Below are 21997 nucleotides of genomic sequence, written 5' to 3' on the forward strand. Positions count from 1 at the left end.
TCTTAACTTATATTAGAAATGTACGAAGAGGGTCAGACTAATTGGCATTCAGTGAATAGCCTCTAAACTAAAGAGTTGATGCAGTAGTACCTACAATCACTGTAAGGAAAGAATCTAACATTACAGGTCAAAGAAAACCTGAAAATCCTATTTAAATTAATATTTCATAAGCTCTCCCAAAACGAAGGCAGCATTATAGGTATACTTACTGCGCAGGTCCCTCCTTGGCGCGCGAGCATGTTCCACAATGACGCGCTCACCACATAGGTCTCTCCCATTCATTTCATACACTGCGTCATCAGCATCGCGAAGGTCTTCAAATTCCACAAATCCGTATCTAAAAGGGAAAGAACACTGCAGTTTACATTCAGCACAAAGTAGAAAACTTGCGCAAACCTCAAATGAAGTAGAGAAAACCTACACAACCCCCATCTTTAACAGGTAAGCGAGCAACGTATCAAGATTGCCAGGGGTTAGTGGGTGGAACCGGGGGTCAAGTCACAAATCAGTTTTTGCAGTGACAATATGAAAACAGGGATTTTTGTGTACTCACCGTAAAATCCTTTTCTCCGAGCCAATCATTGGGGGACACAGGACCATGGGTGTTATGCTGCTGCCTCTAGGAGGACACTAAGTAATACAGAAAGAATAGCTCCTCCCCTGCAGTATACACCCTCCTGCTGGCTCCAAGTGAACCAGTTCGGTAACAAAGCAGTAGGAGCTTAACATTTAACCAGGATGAACTATGTCAAAACCAAGCCAACACAGAAAACCAAAGCCATTAGGCTAACAGGGTGGGTGCTGTGCCCCCCAATGATTGGCTCGGAGAAAAGGATTTTACGGTGAGTAAACAAAAATCCCTGTTTCTCCTATGCCTCATTGGGGGACACAGGACCATGGGACGTCCTAAATCAACTGTAATTGCTCCTTGTACCCACAGGTTACAGATGCGGCACAGCCGCCTGCAAAATTCATCTGCCGACGATTGTATCTGCCGAGGCCTGAGAATCAATATGGTAATGTTTTGTAAACGTATGCAGACTGGACCAGGTCGCAGCTCTGCAAACTTGTGCTGCCGAAGCTTGGTGGCGGATGGCCCAAGACGCACCCACTGACCGAGTGGAATGAGCCTTAATCCCTGCTGGGACAGGATGACCTCTGACTCGGTAGGACTCCTGAATAGCTGAATGAATCCATTTTGCTATTGGCTTGGAAGCAGGAAACCCCTTTCTTGGCCCTTCCGGGAGCACAAACAGGGCATCCGACCTGCGGAAGGATGCCGTCCGCGAGACTTATCTCTTGAGAGCTCTCACCAAATCCAGTGTGTGGAGGGCCTCCTCGATGCGATTTACTGGTGCCGGACAGAGAGATGGTAAGAATCTCCTGATTGAGATGAAAGGATGAAAATTCAGGAACGGAACTTGACAAGACAGAACCGTCAGCTCTGAGACTCATCTAATGGGCGTGACCGCAACCAGGAAGGCAACCTTCCATGAAAGAAAGGACAGGGAAAACCTCCAGTAGAGGTTCGAAAGGAGCTTCTTGAAAGACTCCGAGGACCAGATTAAGGTCCCATGGTTCCAACGGCATCTTATAGGGTGGCACCCTACGGGAGACTCCCTGAAATAACGTCTTTACTTGTAATCTGTTGGCAATCTTGCATTGGAACAAAAAGGACAGGGCTGAAATCTGCCCCTTGAGAGAACTAAGGGCGAGACCCAAGTCCAAACCCATTTGTAAAAATTTGAGGATGGAAGGAATGGAAAATTCAAGAGAACGTCCCTGGTCGTTGCACCAGGAAAAGAAGGTTTTCCAAGTGCGATGATAAATACACATAGACGTAAGCTTTCTAGCGCTGATTATGGTAGAGATGACTTCCGGAGAGAAACCTGCCTGGGTTAGAACCCAGGACTCAACGGCCATGCCGTCAAACACAGGGCGATTTGGTAATTGCCAGGGAACATCGGCGACTAGTTGAACTAGTTCCACGTACCACGCCCAGCGCGGCCAATCTGGCACTATCAGGATTACCGGTACTCCCTCTCCTCTGATCTTCTTGATGACTTTCGGCAGTAAGGGGAGCGGGCGAAATATGTATGGAAGCCGAAAATTATGCCACGGGAGTACAAGTGCATCTGCCCCGATTGTTGCTGGATCGTGGGACCGAGCTATGAAGTCGGGAACCTTGGAATTTAGCCGTGAGGTCATCAGATCCACGTCCGAAGTTTCAACGACAGCAGATCTGGTGGAAGATCTCCGGATGGAGAGACCACTCCCCGGAGTCGAGGCCTTGACGACTGAGGAAATCTGCCTCCCAATTGTCCACTCCCAGGATGTAAACCGCAGAAATCATTGAGCGGTTTTCCTCGGCCCAACGGAGAATGTAGCCTACCTCGTTCATGGCTGCCATGCTGCGGGTTCCCCCTTGTTGGTTGATGAATGCCACTGCAGTGGCATTGTTGGACTGAATCCTGATGGGACGACCCACCAGGAAGGGATGGAATTGGGGGAAGAGCTAACCTGATTGCCCGAATTTCCAAGATGTTGATCGGAAGGCGCGATTCCTGAAGTGACCAGCGGCCCCGAGCAGTGTGATGTAAGAACACCGCTCCACAGCCTAGAAGACTGGCATCTGTTGTCACAACTAGCCAATGTACTGGAAGAAAAGACTTCCCTTGATTCAGGCAGGACTTTAATGTCCACCACCTGAGAGACTGTGACTCGGTGGGGAAGGAAGAACTGACGGTGGAGGGAGAACGAGTTCCTGTCCCAAACAGCCAGGAGGGCATGCTGCAAGGGATGGAGGTGTAATTGGGCAAATGGAACTACCTCGAAGGCTGCTACCATCCTGCTGAGGACTCTCATACTGAAGCACAGAGAGTGAGTGCGAGGTTGAGAGAGCTTCGGAGCTTCCCGCTGTAAGGCTGAGATCTTTTCTGGGAGAAGAAGCACCAACCCCTGGGACGAGTCCAGTATCATTCCTAGAAAGGAAATTTGCTGAGCCGGTACTGGGGAAGATTTTTTTAAGTTTATCTTCCAACCCAGGCGAGAAATACCGGATTACGTACCGGTAATGCTCTTTTATAGAGCCCACGACAGCACCCACTAGAGAGAGGGGATCCGCCCCTAGGAACAGGAAACCTACAGAGAGATAAAAGGGGCGGCCCCCCCTCGCTCCTCAGTTGTTTTACAGAGAATAGGAGGAACCGCCGCCAGGTTTTAGTTAACAGGTTCGGGTATATCCATATATATACATATTTACAACCTCATACTATATTTTCTAATATTTACACCTCACCAAAAAAGCACCATGTGCAACTATATACAGAAAAGGGAGGGATGTGAACGGGTGCTGTCGTGGGCTCTATAAAAGAGCATTACCGGTACGTAATCCGGTATTTTCTATTCGCCACGACAGCACCCACTAGAGAGAATTGCAGAGACTATAGACTGGGTGGGTTTACTGAGTCAAGGACCGATACACCAAAGGTGAGATCAGAAGTAGAGGATAGATCTAATCTATAATGCTTATAGAAGGTATTCGGTGAAGACCAAGTTGCAGCCTTACATATAAGGTCTATTGGCACATTCGCCCTTTCTGCCCAGGAAGTCGACAAGGCTCTTGTAGAGTGTGCTCCCACATGTATTGGAGGATCTTTCCCTCCAGCCTTATACGCCAAGATTATTGCCTCTCTGATCCAGCGAGATAATGTGTTCTTTGTGACTCCGGCACCCTTGGTTTTACCCTGAAAAGACACAAAGAGAGCCCTACTCTTCCTCCAGTCCCTAGTTCTCTCTAAATAGGCTAAGACAGTCCTTTTTACGTCTAGGGTGTGAAGTCTTTCTTCTTCTGGAGTTGAGTGGTTCTCATAAAAGGTAGGTAACTGGATCTCCTGGGATCTATGAAAGGTAGAAGCCACCTTAGGGAGATAACAAGGATCTGTTTTTTAAAAGTATCCTATCTGATGTTACCACAAAAAAGGGAGGATCTATAGATAAAGCATGAAGATCACTTACTCTTCTGGCAGAAACTAATGCCACTAATAATACCGTTTTTAAAGAAATATTTTTTAGTGAGGCTGCATGGAGAGGCTCAAAAGGTGATTGAGTCAATGCATTTAGGACTATTGATAGATCCCACTGAGGGACCCGAGGTATGCTAATTGGTCTCGATCTCTCACAGGCAGATATAAACCGAGATATCCATTTATTACCTGCTACATCAAAATTAAAAAGAGCTCCTAAGGCTGACACCTGCACTTTCAGAGTGCTTACAGAGAGTCCTAATTCCAGACCTTTTTGTAGAAATTCCAATATTGGAAATATAGGAATATCAGCGGAAAGTTGTGTAGTATGGAATTGAAGGAATTTCCTCCAAATTCTGACATAAATCCTGGTAGTTGAGGGTTTTCTACTTTTCATCAGAGTATCTATTAACCCACTAGAAAACCCCCTGAGATTTAGTAACTGCCTTTCAAACTCCATGCAGTTAAATTCATGCCCTTTGCCTGAGGATGAAGGAACGGACCCTGAGAGAGCAGGTGCTTGGATTGAGGCAGAATCCACGGGTCCGACACTGACATCGCCCTCAGCCATGAGAACCATGGCCTTTTGGGCCAGAATGGGGCTATTAATAGAATTCTTGCTCCTTCTTCTCTTATTTTTCTTATTACCAAAGGTAGTAGATTCAATGGAGGAAAAGCATATGCCAGGTCGAAAGTCCAGGGCACTTGGAGGGCATCGAGTATGTCCGGCTTGTCCTCTCTGTTTAGAGAGGCAAACATCCTGACCTGTCGGTTGGCTCTTGTGGCAAACAAGTCTATTTGAGGAATACCCCATTGCGCTGTTATCATTTTGAAAATTTTTCTGTTTAGCATCCATTCCCCTTGATGAAGGGTGTGACGGCTCAGAAAATCGGCACGAAAGTTGTCTGTGCCCCTGATGTGAACTGCTGATAGTGATAGCAGATGACCTTCGGCTAATTCCATGATGTCTGATGCCAGCTGCCTGAGTCTGTCCGACCGCGTACCTCCTTGATGGTTTAAGTAAGCTACTGCCGTGGTGTTGTCGGAGAACACTCTTGTGTGAGAGCCGCTGAGCTGAGGAAGAAAGTGAAGTAGGGAATAATATATTGCCCTCAACTCTGACATTTGAAGAACTATCTAGTTCCGAACTAGACCAAAGATCCTGAACCCACTGATCCTTAAAATGTGCCCCCCAGCCTTTAGGACCAGCATCTGTGGTCACTATACTAGAGGGGGAAATTATCCAGAGAACCCCTTTTGAAAGGTTTTTCTGATTTAACCACCACCTAAGGGAGTGTAATACTTCCGTTGTTAGATAAACTGTTCTATCCAGACAGCCTCTATTCTTAATGTCCTCCTCTAATATAAATTTTTGTAGAGGCCTAGTATGAGCCTGTGCCCACTGGACCGCAGGGATACACGATGTCAGAGAACCTAGTAATGACATGCTCTGTCTGAGTGACATACTACGATTTTCTATTGCTAAAGATACCTTATCAACTATGGAGATTTTCTTATCCTCAGGCAGCTTACAAATCTGGTCAGCTGAATCTAGAAGGAGCCCTAGGAATTTCTGACACTTAACCGGCTGAAGTCTAGATTTTTCCCAATTAACCAGCCACCCCAGGGATTGTAAGGAAACCACTACTTCCCGTAACCTCTGCTCACACTGTAGGGGGTCTTTACCCACAATCAATAGGTCATCTAGATATGGAATGACTAAAGTATCTTTTACTCTTAGGAAAGACATAACTTCCAATAGCAATTTTGTGAAAACCCTTGGGGCCATGGATAATCCGAAGGGCATCGCCTTATATTGTAGATGACGAATTTGTCCCTCTATACAGACTGCTACCCGAAGGAACTGCTGGAATAAATGATGTATAGGAATATGATAGTAAGCATCCTTAAGATCCAATACTACCATGTAACAGTTTGGAAATAAATTCTTTATGGCTGAACGAATGGATTCCATTTTGAATGTTTTAGGCCTTATAAAGGAGTTCAGCTTTCTTAAATTAATTATGGTTCTGAAAGAGCCATCCGGCTTATTAATCAGAAACAAGGGAGAATAAAATCCCCTCCCCCTCTGGGAAGATGGGACTTCCACTAGGACTTGTTTGCGTAGGAGGGTTTTAACCTCTGTTTCAAGTGCCTCTTGCTGAGGCCTGGATCTTAAGGTGGTAAGGAGGAAGGAGTCCGGTGGAGTTCTAATAAAGTCTAATGTGAGGCCTGAAGATATTAATTTAATGGCCCAAGTATTTATTGTTATCTCTTCCCATTGTTGCCTAAACTGTTTTAATCTTCCACCCACTGGAGGAATATAATTACTGGAATTTGTCGGCTGGCTTGAATGGACGTTTATTAAACAGGTTTCCTTTTTGTTTAAAATCCTTATTGTTCCATCTGTCTCTGAAGCCTCCCTTCTTTCCGAATGGTGGCTTCCTGAAGGCCCTTCTGTAAGATGGAACAAAGGGATTAGGGAATCCTTTTTTCCTTTCACCTGCCTTCTTGAGTATATCGTCAAGGACTGTTCCAAACAGGTACTCACCCTGACAGGGTATGGCACATAATTTTGATCTAGATTGGGCATCTCCTTTCCAGTTTTTTAGCCATAAAGCCCGCCTAGCCGTGTTGGAGATATTAGCTGTTCTGGCCGCCAGACGTAGGGAGTCAATAGAGGCATCCGATATAAAGGCAGCCGCACCCTTGATCAAAGGGATAGACGCTCGTAACTTCTCCCTGGATACACCATTTTTAATATTTTGCTCCAGCTGATCCAGCCAGACTAACATTGATCTGCCAGTACATGTGGCTGCAATTGCCGGTTTGAATGCCGTGACACAGGCCTCCCACGATTTTTTAAGGAGCGCATCTGATTTTCGGTCCATGGGATCTGTTAAGGAACCTGCATCTTCCACGGGCAAGGAGAACCGGCGAGATGTAGATGCAACTGCAGCATCGACCTTTGGTATTTTGGTCCATGTACTTAAATCTTCGTCATCAAATGGGTAGCGCCTTTTACAGGGTATTGGTACAAAACCTTTTTGACCTTTACCCCATTCCTTCTTAACGAGGTCCTTTATGGCCTGGTTTATTGGAAACACGTGGCCCTTCCGTTGGGAAAGACCAGCAAACATGATTTCCTGTGGTGTTTGGGGTTCTTTTGACTCCGATACCCCCATCGTATTTCTCACCGATTTAACCAAGTTGTTTATGCCTTCAGTTGGAAAGCAAACAAAGTCTTCTTCCCCTGAAGAATCAGACAGTTGAGAGACCTCAGAGTCGACCTCCCCACTCTCTGCTGACGTGTCGGCTCTAGGTGAGGATACTCTTCTTTTCTTTTTCTCGGTATTAATCGAGGAAGAACCGCCTCCTAACGACTGAAGTTCTTCCCTAATTATGAGCCGTATCTCGTTCATTTTCACCGATTCCTCCTGCCGTAAGGTGTTATCTATACATGCCTGACATAGACTCTTAGTATAGGAGTCAGGCAGGGGTTCGGTACATATAGCACATTGCTTGTATTATTTTAGGCAAAAAGGACGGGAAAGAGTAAGCACAAACAAAGGAATCAATATATACTTCAGTGAAGTATGCGTACACTCACCCAGCGTATTAATTTTACCGGCTGCGGGGTTGTCTTAGTTTGGGATGTGGAACGGGATGATTTTCTTCCCGATTTATCAGTGGAGTCACTTAACTTAAAGTGTCCACTGCTGTTTTTCCTGGTTTTGCTACTAGGTACTAGTGGCTCTTCCATGGAGTGCACACGGACCTCCTCTTGGGATGACATAATGCACACTGACTGCACTTCTCATCCTGACTTTTATAGTGTAGCCACTCCTGCATACATCCCCATCCTGTTTTTTTTTTTTTTACTCACAAGTCCGGCATCCAGACGCTGGGATCGCATGGGGGATTCCAATATGGCGGTTCCCCCGGAAATGGTACTCTGACACCGCGACCCCGGAAGTTCAAGCTTCCTTCCATGGGACGCCGACGCTACTGCGCATGCGCCCGCGTCTCTGCAAACCGGAAGCGCTCTCAGCGCTGCTTCCCACCATGTCGCCTCTTACCTCTGGAGGGAACGGAGGGAAGATTCCGCCCAGGGATACCACACCGCTGCTCAGCTCCACTCAGGAGGGCATTACCACAGGTATCCACACTGCGCCGTGCCTTTCATTAGCACTTACCCAACGGTGTCCCAGCAGGGAGACCGTTGGTACATTCAGGCTTCCCTGTCAGCCGCACCAGATGAGGGGGGAGCCTGCAGGAACATTCCCCCGACACTGTCTACCTGCTCTGGGACCCCTGTCGCTCAGCAGAGTCGATACAGGCGGTAGCCCAGGCAGGTCTTCCTCTTCTTAGCCATAGAGTTCTTCTCTGTGGGTTCCCTTCTAGGAACAGGAAACCAACTGAGGAGCGAGGGGGGGCCGCCCCTTTTATCTCTCTGTAGGTTTCCTGTTCCTAGGGGCGGATCCCCTCTCTCTAGTGGGTGCTGTCGTGGCGAATAGAAAAGAATCCATTGTGATGTTCACAGCCTCCTTGCAGGCGCGGAAAGAGGGGCCTTTGATGAGGATATCGTCTAGATACGGTAGCACCACCACGCCTCTGGTGTGAAGGATGGCCACGGCAGCCGCCATGACCTTGGTGAATACCCTGGGAGTGGTGGCGAGGCCGAAGGGAAAAGCAACGAATTGGAAGTGTAGTTCCTGAACTGCGAAGCAAAGGAACCTCTGATGAGAAGGGAAAATTGGAATGTGGAGGTACGCGTCCTGGATGTCTATAGACGCCAGGAACTCGCCTTTTTCCATGGAGGCGATGACAGAACGAAGCGATTTCATTCGGAACCGTCGTACCCTGACGAACTTGTTCAGAAATTTTAGGTCCAGTATGGGCCGTACTGTACCGTCCTTCTTTGGAACAATGAACAGGTTTGAATAAAAACCCTGAAACCTTTCGCTTTGAGGGACCAGGATAATAACCAGGCTTCTTTTAGAGAGCTTATGGACTGGAAGAACTCTGATGCCTTTGCCCTGGGAGAAGACAGGAAAAAGCGATTTGGTGGAAGAGAGGAGAATTCTATCTTGTATCCGGAGGACACTAGGTCTCAGACCCATTTGTCGTGAACGACCGAGAGCCACGCGTCGCTGAAGGAAAGCAGGCGGCCGCCTACTTTGAGTGTGTCCCCCGGATACCACAGGGAGTCATTGTGTGGGAGATCTGCCGGGTCTGGATCCCCTGGATCCTGACTGCCTAGGCCTGCCTCTCCATGAAGGGGAAGGATTGGGGACCCCTATCCCTACATTGTGTCCGGCCGGAAGATGAAGACCAATTTGAGTTGGAACGAAGGAAAAAATAAAAATAAAAAAAAATTCGGGACCGAGCCTGCTGTTGCTGGTTCCGAAAGGGTCTCTGTTGTGGGAGAAATGTACTCTTCCCTCCAGTGGCGTCGGAAATTAATTGATCGAGTTTTTCGTCAATAAGGCGACCGCTCTGATATGGTAAGGAAGTCAATGACTTTTTGGAAGCAGAATCCGCACGCCAGTCCCTGAGCCATAAGGACCTCCAAATGGTGATGGCGTTTGCTGCTGCTTGAGAAGCGCAGTCAGCGGCATCCAGAGACGCGGTCACTAGAAAATCCCCAGCTCTGGCTGAGTAGCAAGGTCTGCTACCTACGGGGAAGATTGGTATCTAGAACAGCTGAAGACAAGACCTCAGCCCAATGGGTCATAGCCTTAGCCACCCACGTAGCGGCAAAAGATGGAAAGAGTGCAGCTGCTGAGGCTTCGGTGGGGTTTTTAAATCGAGGCGCCCTCTGAAGATAAAATAGATTTAGTAGCTAGGCGCGATACTGGAGGAGACTGTGACCAATCTTTTCTTAGATCAGGAGCAAAGGGATATTTTGACTCCATGGGCTTTTGCCCTGTGAAGCGTTTATCTGGACGGATCCTATGAGAATCAACGATTTCCTTAAATTCGGGATGATTGGCGAACACTCCGTGAGCCCGCTTGGTCCTCTTAAAGGACACAGCATGATCCATTTTAGATAAAGGTTCCTCATCTAGCTTCAGGGCCTTGTGTACTGACTCAATGAGAGAGTCGAGAGTCTCCTGATCGTGTTGAAATTCCTGATCTAGGGATGTGACAATCGTCCTTTGAGCCAGGTTCTCTACTAGCTCCAAGGGAGGGGGAGCGAGAAAAAGAACTCTCAGAGCCCGATTCCCGGTGATGGTCTGGGGACAAGGCATGAGTCCTTTTCCTGGAAGAGCGAGAGCTCATTGGTAAGGTACGACCCCTAGTGTACAAGGGGTTCTGATCATCGGAAGCGTTGTCTAACGCTTTGGCCAAGGATGCCATAGACCAGGTAAGGGAGCTAGCCAACTCAGGGGGACTAGGCTCACTGGGTTCGGTATCAGTAACAGGTGGTCCCTGAGCAGTCACCGGTTCACAAGCTGAGCATAACGCAGTATTGTGACCCCGGGGTAGAGATACCTTACAAGAGGCACAAGCAGCAAAAAACACAAGTGTGGGTTTTCCCAGACTTTTTGTTAGGCTTTGATTGAGACAGTGTAGCCTTGAGGAGAGCGCTTACTAGCAGGGGAAGGGTTAAGCTATGTTTCTGCAGCTTACCCAGGTCCTGTGTCTTGAGTCCCCAGGGGAGGTCCGCACTGTGTCCACCAAAATCACTAATCCCTGAAGCTGTGATTCAGAACGCTGGAGCAGCGCTGCAGCATCAGCCCTGTGGGTGTCCAAAGATGGCCGCCGAGATTAGGAAGACAAGGCGTTTCTCGCAGAACAAGAAGCGCCAGAAAGTGGGCGGCGGTAACTGCCAGTGGGCGGAGCCAATATTTCAGCCTGGACGAGAGAAAAGGCGGGGGCTAAATTTTTAGGTTGCGGTTGCGGCCTGGCGCGCCCGCTATTTTTGCCTCACGCACCCGGGCTTTAAGATATATGCGGACCTCCCTTATCCCAGAGACCAGGACCTCCCAGCGCCTCGGCCCCACAGGTGTACTCACGGTAGATGCGGTGGGCCGGTGCTCAATCCACCGTCGCCATAGTCTGCCGCCTTCCATCATCCGCTATAAAAGTGGTGATGCAGTAGGGGCTGCACGGACGCCATATAAATGACCGGCTATTCACCTGGGTCCAGGAGAGGTAGATGGAGGGCTACTCCATGCGATCGCCTGCTATGGAGGGGATATCGGAACGCGAAGGAACCGTCGCCCGTAAAGTGAGCTCAGGGCTGGCATCCAACGGTGCAGGAAAGGGTACCGGGAGGGACGCTCCGTGTTCTTGCCTGTTGATGGTTCGGGGGAGATCGGAACCTAGAAAGGATCCGTCTACCCCATTCGCTCCATTAAGGGAAAAATAGAATAAAAATAAAAACGGTGGGGTCTGAAAGCAGACCCAAGTGACTCTTACAGACACTAAGCAAGAACTGGTTCACTTGAAGCCAGCAGGAGGGTGTATACTGCAGGGGAGGATCTATTATTTCTGTATTACTTAGTGTCCTCCTAGTGGCAGCAGCATAACACCCATGGTCCTGTGTCCCCAATGAGGCGTAAGAGAAATTAAGTATCTAGCGACGCACCAGATCTCCATGGCTGGATTCCACTGTGGTCTATGGGTTGTGTCTTAAAGAGGTTGTCGGGTCTTCTGCTCAAAGCCTGTATATGTGACTGTAGACGTCTGAATCCTTACAGCGCAAGCCCGCATACTGTCAGGATTCTCCAGGGTGGAAGGTGAGAACAGACGGTCTTGAGTGCTATCTCAACCAGTTAAGGTACCGTCACACAACGATATCGTTAACGATATCGTTGTTTTTTGTGACGTAGCAACGATATCGTTAACGAAATAGTTATCCGTGACAGCGACCAACGATCAGGCCACTGCTGGGAGATCGTTGGTCGCTGGGGAATGATCAGGCTGGGGAATGATCGCTGAATCGGCGTGCGTGACGCAGGGCCGCGCTTAGTAACCCGATGTTTACCCTGGTTACCATTGTAAAAGTAAAAAAAAACCACTGCATACTTACATTCCTGTCACGTCCTTCAGCGTCAGCTTCCCTGCGTCCCCCAGTGTCAGTGCCGGCCGGCCATAAAGCAGAGCACAGCGGTGACATCACCGCTCTGCATTCCGGCCAGCGCTTACACAGTGCAGGGAAGCTGACGTTGGGGGACGCGACAGGAATGTAAGTATGTAGTGTTTTTTTTTTTCACTTTTACAATGGTAACCAGGGTAAACATCGGGTTACTAAGCGCGGCCCTGCGCTTAGTAACCCGATGTTTACCCTGGTTACCCGGGAACTTCGGCATTGTTGGTCGCTGGAGAGCGGTATGTGTGACAGCTCTCCAGCGACCACACAACGACTTACCAACGATCACGGCCAGGTCGTATCGCTGGTCGTGATCATTGGTAAATCGTTAAGTGTAACGGTACCTTTACTTTAACTGGGCGAAAGCCTAGCACGTCTAGACAGTATGTGACCATGCGTATGCAAATCACATTTTCAGACACGTGACAACCGGCTCTCACCTGCAACACTGAGGAGTCAGGCTGATTCAGAAGTCAGCCCTCACACACAGAGCGACTACAGACTTTGTAGAAGAGCAAAACTACTTTACAGGGGTACTCTAGCTGTGTTTGGAAGACAGACAATAGATATCATCCTCTTAAAAGGGCGTGCATCATCAGAAAATTACCTATTTAACCCCTTCATGACCCAGCCTATTTTGACCTTAAAGACCTTGCCGTTTTTTGCAATTCTGACCAGTGTCCCTTTATGAGGTAATAACTCAGGAACGCTTCAACGGATCCTAGCGGTTCTGAGATTGTTTTTTCGTGACATATTGGGCTTCATGTTATTGGTAAATTTAGGTCAATAAATTCTGCGTTTATTTGTGATAAAAACGGAAATTTGGCGAAAATTTTGAAAATTTCGCAATTTTCACATTTTGAATTTTTATTCTGTTAAACCAGAGAGATATGTGACACAAAATAGTTAATAAATAACATTTCCCACATGTTTACTTTACATCAGCACAATTTTGGAAACAAAATTTTTTTTTGTTAGGAAGTTATAAGGGTTAAAATTTGACCAGCGATTTGTCATTTTTACAACGAAATTTACAAAACCATTTTTTTTAGGGACCACCTCACATTTGAAGTCAGTTTGAGGGGTCTATATGGCTGAAAATACCCAAAAGTGACACCATTCTAAAAACTGCACCCCTCAAGGTACTCAAAACCACATTCAAGAAGTTTATTAACCCTTCAGGTGCTTCACAGCAGCAGAAGCAACATGGAAGGAAAAAATGAACATTTAACTTTTTAGTCACAAAAATTATCTTTTAGCAACAATTTTTTTATTTTCCCAATGGTAAAAGGAGAAACTGAACCACGTAAGTTGTTGTCCAATTTGTCCTGAGTACGCTGATACCTCATATGTGGGGGTAAACCACTGTTTGGGCGCACGGCAGGGCTTGGAAGGGAAGGAGCGCCATTTGACTTTTGAATAAAAAATTGGCTCCACTCTTTAGCGGACACCATGTCACGTTTGGAGAGCCCCCGTGTGCCTAAAAATTGGAGCTCCCCCACAAGTGACCCCATTTTGGAAACTAGACGCCCCAAGGAACTTATCTAGATGCATAGTGAGCACTTTGAACCCCCAGGTGCTCCACAAATTGATCCGTAAAAATGAAAAAGTACTTTTTTTTCACAAAAAAATTCTTTTAGCCTCAATTTTTTCATTTTCACATGGGCAACAGGATAAAATGGATCCTAAAATGTGTTGGGCAATTTCTCCTGAGTACACCAATACCTCACATGTGGGGGTAAACCACTGTTTGGGCACATGGTAAGGCTCGGAAGGGAAGGAGCGCCATTTGACTTTTTGAATGAAAAATTATTTCCATCGTTAGCGGACACCATGTCGCGTTTGGATAGCTCCTGTGTGCCTAAACATTGGCGCTCCCCCACAAGTGACCCCATTTTGGAAACTAGACCCCCCAAGGAACTTATTTAGATGCCTAGTGAGCACTTTAAACCCTCAGGTGCTTCACAAATTGATCTGTAAAAATGAAAAAGTACTTTTATTTCACAAAAAAATTATTTTCGCCTCAATTTTTTCATTTTCACATGGGCAGTAGGATAAAATGGATCATAAAATTTGTTGGGCAATTTCTCCCGAGTACGCCGATACCTCATATGTGGGGGTAAACCACTGTTTGGGCACTCGGCAGGGCTCGGAAGGGAAGGCGCGCCATTTGACTTTTTGAATGGAAAATTAGCTCCAATTGTTAGCGGACACCATGTCGCGTTTGGAGAGCCCCTGTGTGCCTAAACATTGGAGCTCCCCCACAAGTGACCCCATTTTGGAAACTAGACCCCCCAAGGAACTTATCTAGATGCATATTGAGCACTTTAAACCCCCAGGTGCTTCACAGAAGTTTATAACGCAGAGCCATGAAAATAAAAAATAATTTTTCTTTCCTCAAAAATGATTTTTTAGCCTGGAATTTCCTATTTTGCCAAGGATAATAGGAGAAATTGGACCCCAAATATTGTTGTCCAGTTTGTCCTGAGTACGCTGATACCCCATATGTGGGGGTAAACCACTGTTTGGGCGCACGGCAGGGCTCGGAAGGGATGGCACGCCATTTGGCTTTTTAAATGGAAAATTAGCTCCAATCATTAGCGGACACCATGTCACGTTTGGAGAGCCCCTGTGTGCCTAAACATTGGAGATCCCCCAGAAATGACCCCATTTTGGAAACTAGACCCCCAAAGGAACTTATCTAGATGTGTGGTGAGCACTTTGAACCCCCAAGTGCTTCATAGAAGTTTATAATGCAGAGCCGTGAAAATAATAAATACGTTTTCTTTCCTCAAAAATAATTATTTAGCCCAGAATTTTTTAATTTTCCCAAGGGTAACAGGAGAAATTTGACCCCAATATTTGTTGTCCAGTTTCTCCTGAGTACGGTGATACCCCATATGTGGGGGTAAACTACTGTTTGGGCACATGCCGGGGCTCGGAATTGAAGTAGTGACTTTTGAAATGCAGACTTTGATGGAATGCTCTGCGGGCGTCATGTTGCGTTTGCAGAGCCCCTGATGTGCCTAAACAGTAGAAACCCCCCACAAGTGACACCATTTTGGAAACTAGACCACAAAAGGAACTTATCTAGATGTGTGGTGAGCACTTTGAACCCCCAAGTGCTTCACAGACGTTTACAACGCAGAGCCGTGAAAATAAAAAATCATTTTTCTTTCCTCAAAAATGATGTTTTAGCAAGCATTTTTTTTAGATTCACAAGGGTAACAGGAGAAATTGGACCCCAGAAATTGTTGCGCAGTTTGTCCTGAGTATGCTGATACCCCATATGTGGGGGTAAACCACTGTTTGGGCACACGTCGGGGCTCGGAAGTGAGGGAGCACCATTTGACTTTTTGAATACGAGATTGGCTGGAATCAATGGTGGTGCCATGTTGCGTTTGGAGACCCCTGATGTGCCTAAACAGTGGTAACCCCTCAATTCTACCTCCAACACTAACCCCCCCACACCCCTAACCCTAATCCCAACTGTAGCCATAACCCTAATCACAACACAACCCTAGCCCTAATCACAACCCTAACCACAACCCTAATTCCAACCCTAGCCCTAAGGCTATGTGCCCACGTTGCGGATTCGTGTGAGATATTTCCGCACCATTTTTGAAAAATCCGCGGGTAAAAGGCACTGTGTTTTACCTGCGGATTTTCCGCGGATTTCCAGTGTTTTTTGTGCGGATTTCACCTGCGGATTCCTATTGAGGAACAGGTGTAAAACGCTGCGGAATCCGCACAAAGAATTGACATGCTGCGGAAAATACAACGCAGCGTTTCCGCGCGGTATTTTCCGCACCATGGGCACAGCGGATTTGGTTTTTCATATGTTTACATGGTACTGTAAACCTGATGGAACACTGCTGCGAATCCGCAGCGGCCAATCCGCAGCCAAATCCGCACCGTGTGCACATAGCCTAATTCTAAAGGTATGTGCACACGCTGCGGATCCGCAGCAGTTTCCCATGAGTTTACAGTTCAATGTAGACCTACGGGAAACAAAAATCGCTGTACACATGCTGCGGAAAAACTGCACGGAAACGCTGCGGTTTACATTCCGCAGCATGTCACTTCTTTCTGCGGATTCCGCAGCGGTTTTACAACTGCTCCAATAGAAAATCGCAATTGTAAAACCGCAGTGAAATGCGCAGAAAAAAACGCGGTAAATCCGCCATAAATCCGCAGCGGTTTAGCACTGCGGATTTATCAAATCCGCAGCGGAGAAATCCGCAGAGGACCAGAATACGTGTGCACATACCGAAACCCTAACCCTAGCCCTAACCCTAGCCCTACCCCTAACCCTACCCCTATTCTAACATTAGTGGGAAAAAAAAATTATTTTTTTATTGTCCCTACCTATGGGGGTGACAAAGGGGGGAGGGGTCATTTATTATTTTTTTTATTTTGATCACTGAGATATAATTATCTCAGTGATCAAAATGCACTTTGGAACGAATCTGCCGGCCGATTCGGCGGGCGCACTGCGCATGCGCCCGCCATTTTGGAAGATGGCGGCGCCCAGGGAGAAGACGGACGGGACCCCGGCAGGATCGGTAAGTATGATAGGGTGGGGGGGGACCACGGGGGGGGGGGGGGGGGAATCGGAGCACGGGTGGGGGAATCGGAGCGCGGGAGGGGTTGAACGGAGCACGGGGGGGCGTGTAACGGAGCACGGGTGGCTGTAACGGGGCACGGGGGGCCGGAACGGAGCACGTGGGGGGGGGGGGGTGAATCGGAGTGCAGGGGGGGTGATTGGAGCACGGGGGGGGGGGTGACTGGAGCACGGGGGGGAGCGGAGCACTGGACGGAGGGGAGCCGGAGCAGTGTACCGGCCAGATCGGGGGGGTGGGGGCACATTAGTATTTCCAGCCATGGCCGATGATATTTCAGCATCGGCCATGGCTGGATTGTAATATTTCACCCGTTATAATAGGTGAAATATTACAAATCGCTCTGATTGGCAGTTTCACTTTCAACAGCCAATCAGAGCGATCGTAGCCACGAGGGGGTGAAGCCACCCCCCCTGGGCTAAACTACCACTCCCCCTGTCCCTGCAGATCGGGTGAAATGGGAGTTAACCCTTTCACCCGATCTGCAGGGACGCAATCTTTCCATGACGCCACATAGGCGTCATGGGTCGGATTGGCACCGACTTTCATGACGCCTACGTGGCGTCATGGGTCGGGAAGGGGTTAACTCCTTCATGTCATCCACCATAAACATACGGTGCTGTGGGAACCATGGTACATGTACGGCGCGACAATTGTGCAGGCTCACTGCAAGTGCCAGCACAATCTAAAGTGGGTGTCAGCACTACATAACAGGTTACATGTGCAGCAAAGCCCACAATTAGTGAGTGCCGCCCATGGGCATTTAACCCCTGATGCTGCTGTCAATAGTGACACCAACATCGATTAGCATCACGGAGGAAGGGAGGTCCCTCTCTGCTTTAATAGGCACAACTCGATTGTGATCGCGTTGTGCCAATGGTCTACATGATAACCCCAAGGCAAAAGATGGCCGCAGAGTCACCCAGGTGCGGTGGCCTCTAGGCTACTCTCAGATCAGGAACTGACACCTCCTCCAGATGCATGAGACGCTGATCAATGCCCGACAATGCAAAAGCACAGCCAAGTATTAAGGTACCGTCACACTTAGCGACGCTGCAGCGATACCGACAACGATCCGGATCGCTGCAGCGTCGCTGTTTGGTCGCTGGAGAGCTGTCACACAGACCGCTCTCCAGCGACCAACGATCCCGAGGTCCCCGGTAACCAGGGTAAACATCGGGTAACTAAGCGCAGGGCCGCGCTTAGTAACCCGATGTTTACCCTGGTTACCATCATAAAAAAACAAACAGTACATACTTACATTCAGCTGTCTGTCCCTTGCCGTCTGTTTGCTGCACTGACTGCTGGCCGCAAAGTGAAAGCAGAGCACAGCCACAGCGGTGAGTCACCGCTGTGTGACTCACCGCTGTGCTGTGCTTTCACTTTCACTTTGCGGCCAGCAGTCAGTGCAGGAAATAGACGGCAAGGGACAGACAGCTGAATGTAAGTATGTACTGTTTGTTTTTTTACGATGGTAACCAGGGTAAACATCGGGTTACTAAGCGCGGCCCTGCGCTTAGTTACCCGATGTTTACCCTGGTTACCAGTGAAGACATCGCTGAATCGGTGTCACACACACCGATTCAGCGATGTCTGCGGGGAGTCCAGCGACGAAATAAAGTTCTGGACTTTCTTCCCCGACCAGCGACAGCACAGCAGGGGCCTGATCGCTGCTGCCTGTCACACTGGACGATATCGCTAGCGAGGACGCTGCAACGTCACGGATCGCTAGCGATATCGTCTAGTGTGACGGTACCTTTAGATCAGAGATCAGGGCAGGAGAAGTTGAAGTTTTTTTTAATGTAATTATTATATATACAAAAAATAAACTGTGTCCAGAACGACCTGACATAAGGGTATGTGCACACGTTGCAGATTTCCTGCAGATCTGCAGCTTTTTTTCCAAGCAGAAACGCTGTAGATCTGCAAATGATTTACAGTACAATGTAAATCAATGGCAAAAAAATTGCTGTGCTAATGGTGTGGAAAAATCTGCATGGAAAACGCAGCAGATACAAAACAGGACCTTGTCCGTACTTTTTGCAGATCTGCTGCGTTTCTGCACCCATTCCATAATAGAAATCTGCAAGGGTAAAAAAAAGAAAGAAATCCGCACAAAAATCTACAACGTATGCACATACCAAAAAAAGGCGCAGATTCTGACCTGCCTTTTCTGCCAAGAAATGCAGAATCTGCACAGAAAATTCTAGTCAAATCTGCAAGCTGTACACATACCCTAAAACTGTCCCCCTAGTAAACCCCTTCAGTGAAAAATAAAAAACATGGCAAAAAACTATGTTTTTTCATCATACCACTGAACAAAATGGAACAAAATAAAAAAGTTGAATAAAAATGATAACACTCAAAAGGCCACCTTGTCCCACAAAAAAAGCTGCCAAACAGCTCCATAAGTGCAAAAATAAAAAGCTATAGGTTTCAGAATACAGCGATGCAAACATTTTTCTATTAAATAGGTTTTGAGTAAAAGTGGCAAAACAAAAAAAAATTACAAATGTGATATCTCTGTAATTGTTCTGACCTGAAGAATAAGTCTATGTGCACACGATGCGGATTCAGTGCGGATCCGCAGCGGAATTTTCCGCTCAAACGCTGCAGAACCGCACTGTGATTTACAGTACAATGTAAAAAAAAAAGCTGTGCAGATGGTGCGGAAACGCTGCGGATTTAGTGCATGTCACTTCTGTTGTGCGGATCTGCAGTGTTTCTGCACCCTTCCATTATAAAAATCCGCAGTAGTAAAAACCACAGAAAATCTGCATCAATTCCACATAAAAACCGCACAAAATCCACTGCAAATCTGCACCTGCGGATTCTGCCAGGAGATGCGGATTTTGTGCAGAAAATTCCACGCCCCATTCCGCAACGTGTGCACATAGCCTAAAGCTGCTTATCACATTTACCACACAATGAAAAGCATTAAAAAAAAAAAAAAAAAAAAAAACACGAAACTATTACTGCATTGCTGGTTTCTGTTCATCCTGCCTCCCAAAAACCAGAATAGAAAGCAGGAATGGCGAAGGCACGGGAGGTGAGTGTAGGCGTTATTTCATGGGGGCAAACAATTTGATAAAGAAGGGGTCGTCCTAGTAGTGGACAACCACTTTACTAAACTTCTTGAATGTTGTTTTGAGCGCTTTGAAGGGTGGAGTTTTTAAAATGGTGTCACCTTTGAGTATGGTCATATAAGCCCCTCAAAGTCACTTCAAATGTGATGTGGTCCCGAAAAAAACTAAACTTTCCTCATTTTTCCAACAACATTTTACAAACTACTGATAAACTTTTGAGTCCTTCTAAACTCCTAACAGAAATGTTATTTATAAATTACTGTGTATGGAATGGCCAACTGGTTTAAAAATAAGTTTAAAGTTTCGTAAAGTTGCAATTTTTTCACAAATAATCGCAAAAAAAAATGTCAATCTAAACTTACCACTAACATAATACAATGTGTCAAGGAAAAAAAAAAAAAGCCATCGGTGGGATCCGTTGAAGTGTTCCGAAGTTATTACTTCAAAGTGACAGTGGTCGGAATTGTAAAATTTGGCCTGATCACGAAGGTGAAAACAGGCTTTGGGGTGAAGGTTTTTTTTTTAATTTTTATTATAAATCATTGGTAGACATGAAAATAAACAACTTTGTACCATATCTCATTAGAGCGGTCATCTTTCTTCTCCGGGACTGATCATTCATTTTCAATATCCTCAGTTTACCGGTAATATCTGAATTCAGTGACGTTACGGAGATAGGAGATGGCAGGTACTAGTGACTATGTGCTACGCACCTGGGAGGAGCAGCGAGGGGCTCGCTCTGCCTCCCCCCCCATCTACATAGTAACTGCCATCTCTTATCTCAGCAATGTAACAATCTGTCTTCACTGACTACAATAATGTCCGCCGTGACATAATGCTACCTCAACTTGCAGGGAAAGTAGGACAGTTTCGGATTACATTTTTCTGAGGTTTTCCAGTTTTAACTTTCTTTTCCATTTTTAGACTTGACCTATGTAAAAAGTATGAAAAAAAAAACAAAAAAAAAACCTAACGTCCTTCCTGATCTCCAACTTCTGTCAGGCTGCACTGGCGACACCACAAGTCCAGCACACGACCGCTGCCCCGGACGCGGCACGTGCCATCTTATCACTGTTGAAGCTCAGCGATTGGCTGCAGCGGTCACAAGTGCTGCAGTCATCAGATCACCACTGCAGCCTGTTAATAGAAATTGGGGTGGAGCAATGGAGAGCAGGTGCCGCCCAGCAGGGGTAAGGGGGCAAGCAGCACATGGTCAGCAGTGGTCTAACACTTGTTTTGCAGGCGGCACAGACCGTTCTCGGCAGCACACGGCCGGATTACACAGTGATGGCGCCGGCCGACATGGAGGAGCAGGCCCAGCACCGGGAGGGTCAGTGCTCACTTCATTACACCACACTGACCATCGTACAATTCCATCCGAAGCGTTATATTCACATTGGTCTGTCAGTGTGCACACGGGTCACAGCCTCCGCTTATCTCACGGCCGCGCCTGTCCCCGCGGGCTGAGGCCGGAGGTCACACATCCGCCCGCTGCTCCCCTCAGGGCCGGGGGTCTCCGCGCCTGCCCCGCACCCAGGAGCCGCCGCCATGCACACCGCCCGCCAATCACTCACCCGTTCTTCAGATCCACCTCCACGATCTTCCCGAAGCCCTTGAAGAAACGCTCCACGTCCCGCTCCCGGGCGCGATGGCTGAGGCGTCCAATGTAGATTCGGGGCATCGACGACGACCGTGACATGCTGCCTGCGCGACACCCAGGGCCAGACACACGCTCACTGCTCCCCCACCGAGGCAACGGCAAAGCGCGGGATCCAAAGCGGAAGTCAAAAGGAGGCCAGGCGAAGCGTGGAACGCAAATGCTACGCGATGACGCACGTCCGGGGGGCGGGGCAGCCTGGAGAGAGTGAGGCTTGTGCGCGCAGGACGTTATCTCCCAGCATGCTTTGTGGCACGGAATGGCCGCGCTCGTGTAGCTTGTTGGTTGTGGCTAAATCCAAGTCGGCTAAGGGACCTGGTCCTTCTGTGCACTGGGATTTAGCCGGCTCAGTATAGAGAAAGCTAAATCTCGGTCGGCTAAGAAGGGACCTGGTCCTTCTGTGCACTGGGATTTAGCTTTCTCACACAGAGTCGGCTATTTCCCAGTCAGCAGAGGGACCAGGTCCTTTAGCCGACTTGGTTTTAGCCTGCTCTATATAAGAATGC

At 47.7% G+C, this 21997-nt stretch overlaps 1 protein-coding gene across 1 annotated transcript in view; it reads right to left on the reverse strand.

Moving 5' to 3' along the window:
• LOC138665673 (serine/arginine-rich splicing factor 6-like) overlaps window positions 1-21635 on the reverse strand; it is a 39395-nt gene extending 17760 nt beyond the window's left edge. The window contains exons 1-2 of the mRNA XM_069753369.1: window positions 21409-21635; window positions 210-337 (exon numbers count right to left, since the gene is read on the reverse strand). Of these exons, the coding sequence (XP_069609470.1) occupies window positions 210-337; window positions 21409-21533 (253 nt within the window). The 5' untranslated portion in view covers window positions 21534-21635. The remainder of the gene's footprint in view (window positions 1-209; window positions 338-21408) is intronic.
• Between the last annotated feature and the right edge of the window lie 362 nt (window positions 21636-21997).

Source organism: Ranitomeya imitator, chromosome 2 (genome assembly GCF_032444005.1).
Source record: "Ranitomeya imitator isolate aRanImi1 chromosome 2, aRanImi1.pri, whole genome shotgun sequence".
Taxonomy (NCBI): domain Eukaryota; kingdom Metazoa; phylum Chordata; class Amphibia; order Anura; family Dendrobatidae; genus Ranitomeya; species Ranitomeya imitator.